The 3,235-nt window shown below is 44.1% G+C and overlaps 1 protein-coding gene across 1 annotated transcript in view; it reads left to right on the forward strand.

Moving 5' to 3' along the window:
• Positions 1 to 3,235, forward strand: part of Washc4 (WASH complex subunit 4) — a 51,604-nt gene that overhangs the window by 18,198 nt on the left and 30,171 nt on the right. The window contains exon 14 of the mRNA XM_005358237.2: positions 2,002 to 2,128. Within this exon, the coding sequence (XP_005358294.1) occupies positions 2,002 to 2,128 (127 nt within the window). The remainder of the gene's footprint in view (positions 1 to 2,001; positions 2,129 to 3,235) is intronic.

Raw genomic sequence — 3,235 nt, forward strand, 5'->3', positions numbered from 1 at the left:
TGTGAGTTCGAGGCCAGCCTGGTCTACAGAGTGAACTTCAGTACAGCCAGGGCTACACAGAGAAACCCTGTCTTAAACAACCACCCCCCACACGCACACATAATAAAAAAGAAAGAAATGGATGATTGGCTAAAATTGGGCCTCTGCTGCACAAGGGAGAGGAAGACAAATATCCAGCATACCTGATAGCTGTTAAGCTATCTGAGGACTCTTGTGTCCTTGGTTAATCATAGATCAGTGGACAAAAATGGCTGATTTATACAGTTCTGCTCAGGGCAGGAACCAGCACTGGGGAGACAAGGTTTCCATTTAGATTAATGGTGAGGGTCTAAGCAGAAAGGCAGATGTCAGGTTTTAGTAGCAGTATGTTAACAACAACAACAACGAAAAAAAACCAGAAAATGTTGTTGGTATTTTACTTCCTAAAAGTTTACCATTTTTCTGCAGTGATGGAGCTGTTAAAATGCTAGTACAAACCTGGATTTTATTAACAAGCAGTGCCCCGTTACAGACTTGTCTCCACCATGGCAGTTGGTACTTTCAGAGTTTCATTGATTTTCCCCTTTTTCCTTTCGAGACAGGATCTTGCTGTCTGGGTTGGTGTTTTCTGGAAAGCCCAGACTGGCCACAAATTCTGCCACTCCTCTTGCTTCAGCCTTCTAAGCATTAGGGCTATAGGTGTGTGTCATTGTGTCTAATGGACTGACTTATTTTTAGATTATAGCGGGCTAACTGATGTGTGGAGGGAATGTGTGTGTGTGTGTGTGGTCTGTCTGCCTGTTGTGTTGCTAGAGATGGAGCTCAGGAGGTTCCACCTTTTAAGAAGGTGACAAACTATAGGGTCTTGAGATGAGCTGGGTGATGACTGGGAAACATTTCTTCTCTTCTAAAGCCATAAGGAGTCTGCAAATTTTAGAGAAATCTGAGGAAAATGTGTGTCTCTGAATGTTGAGAGGCAGTCAGCTTCAGAAAGGCTCTAGAAGGCTACACGAGACTTTCACGGGGAAGATGTCAGATAATAACTGTCGTAGTTGCCAGCATTTGGACCTTTTCATGTTGTAGAAGGCATCACACAAAAGGCCAGCAGAGGGCCTCTGATCTCCTGGAGCTGGAGTTGTAACTCCATTGTGAGCTGCCAAGTAGGTGCTGAGAATTGAACTCAGGTTCTTTGCAAGAGCAGGAATTGCTCTTAACTGCTGAGCATCCCAGCAGCCCCTGTGTCCACTGCTGAAGATGTTGTTCTTTTTCCTGTATTACTACAGTTGTCCCATAGCTGTCATCCTCACGGTGGCTTATCGTTAACACAGCCAAAGTGATAGCCATCCTCTTAAAACCAGCTAGAGCCAGTTGCCATTCATCTCCAGTGGTTTCTCTTAAGGACTTGGGTTTGTCCCCCAGGCCCTTCCCTGCTCTTTCACCCACCCTCTACCTCTGTTGTGCTTTTCTGTCCCCCTCCCTTTGTGCTCCAGCCATACTGGGTGTTTGTTATTACCTAAATGCTGGGAACCTTTCCCTAAGTCTCAGGGCTTTTGCACTTGTCACTCACACTCCTTAAACTCTCTTCTTGTACATGTTTGCACATCTTACTTACTGATCTGGGTCTTGGCACAAAATCACCCACACTGTGAGTGTGCTGTGGTTACCCTGTTTAAAATTATAGGACCACCCCAGGCCCTGGTCCTCCCCACAAAAAGCATTTATCACCTCACATTTTAAAAATTACTTTGACTTTAGTTATTGATTTATTGTGCATCTCTCCTTTCTAGAATATAAGGCTCATGGAGCCAGGGTTTTCACCTGATGTGTTCTCAGCACAGTAGTACTGTGTTAGTGCCGGGCTTGAATGGGCACTCAGGAAATGTGTGTAGGTTAAGTAACTTACATACGCTTATAGAACTTCTGTTGAAGGCCAGAAACCTACAGTTTACTTTTGTCAGTGTGAAGCGATGGAAATATATTTTTGTTTGTGTTCTGAGTAACCTCAATGTTTTCCTTTGCTAGAGATGTGCAGTCTTACTACGTCTTTGTGAGCTCGTGGATGATGAAAATGGAGTCTATGTTGTCTAAAGAGCAGAGGATGGATAAGTTTGCTGAAGACCTCACCAATAGGTGTAATGTTTTTATACAGGTAGTCACATTTTCTTCTTAGAATCTTTTGGGTACAATTTCTTTTTAATTTAATTTATAGAAGTTACAATGGACACAGATGTGAAAGGGAGGGGTCTGTTTTTGTATTTCAAACAAATTGAGAGACTGGAGAGTCGGCTCAGTGGGTCAGAGCACTGGCTGCTCTTTCAGAGGCCCCCAGTTTTATTCCCAGCACCCACATGGTGCCTTAGAACCTCCTGTGCCTCTGGCCCCTGGGCAGCTATGTTTATGTTTGTTTATCATGTGTGTGTGCACACATACACACACACACACAGTTTAAAATAAATAAAAGACATTGTAAGAACTGCAAAAGTTGACTTTTTTAGGTTTCTAGTGCAGCCATGTTGTGGGAACGTCTTCAGTCAGAAGCCTTTAAGACACCAGCCCCCTTTGGTCGTGGTCTCGCCTACCATAAACACACGTGAAAACCATGCTCGTGCCTCTTGGCTGCTGGATTCAGTTCCAGTTCCCAGTGCTTGCAGAGGACTGCAGATCGCTGCTACGCTTTCTGCGAGTTTATCCCCAAATAAACAAATCTTTGATATACTCCTTGCTGAGTGATTGTGGAACTCTTGTGTGCCAACACAGCCATTCAGAGCTCTGTGCTTTTAAGCAGGACTTTGTAGCTGGGTCCTGTAAGTTAGTACTTTAAAATGTTTATTTTGGTTCAAAATACCTGAACATTTTTATTGTAACTTAACTTTGACATTTAGATTATTTTTATTAAATTTGTGTGTTTGGTAGCGTATATGCGTGTAAAAGCAGAGGCCTGCCTGTGGGGTTTGTTCTCTCCTTTCTTCATGTGGTCCTGAAGCTCAGACTCAGGCCCAGGCTTGGTGGCAGCTGCCCTTACCTGCAAAACCATTTGACAATGCCCTTTGGGGGTTTGAAACGTACTTATAAACGTGCACACTTTTAATTCCAGCACCCAGGAGGCAGAGGCAGGTGGATCTCTTGCGAGTTTGGCCAGCCTGGTCTAGAGAACAAGTTCCAGGACAGCCAGGCCTGCACAGAGAAACCCTGTCCCCAAAACAACAACAAAAGATACTTCTCTCTCTCTCTCTCTCTCTCTCTCTCTCTCTCTCTC

Source organism: Microtus ochrogaster, chromosome 24 (genome assembly GCF_000317375.1).
Source record: "Microtus ochrogaster isolate Prairie Vole_2 chromosome 24, MicOch1.0, whole genome shotgun sequence".
Classification (NCBI taxonomy): domain Eukaryota; kingdom Metazoa; phylum Chordata; class Mammalia; order Rodentia; family Cricetidae; genus Microtus; species Microtus ochrogaster.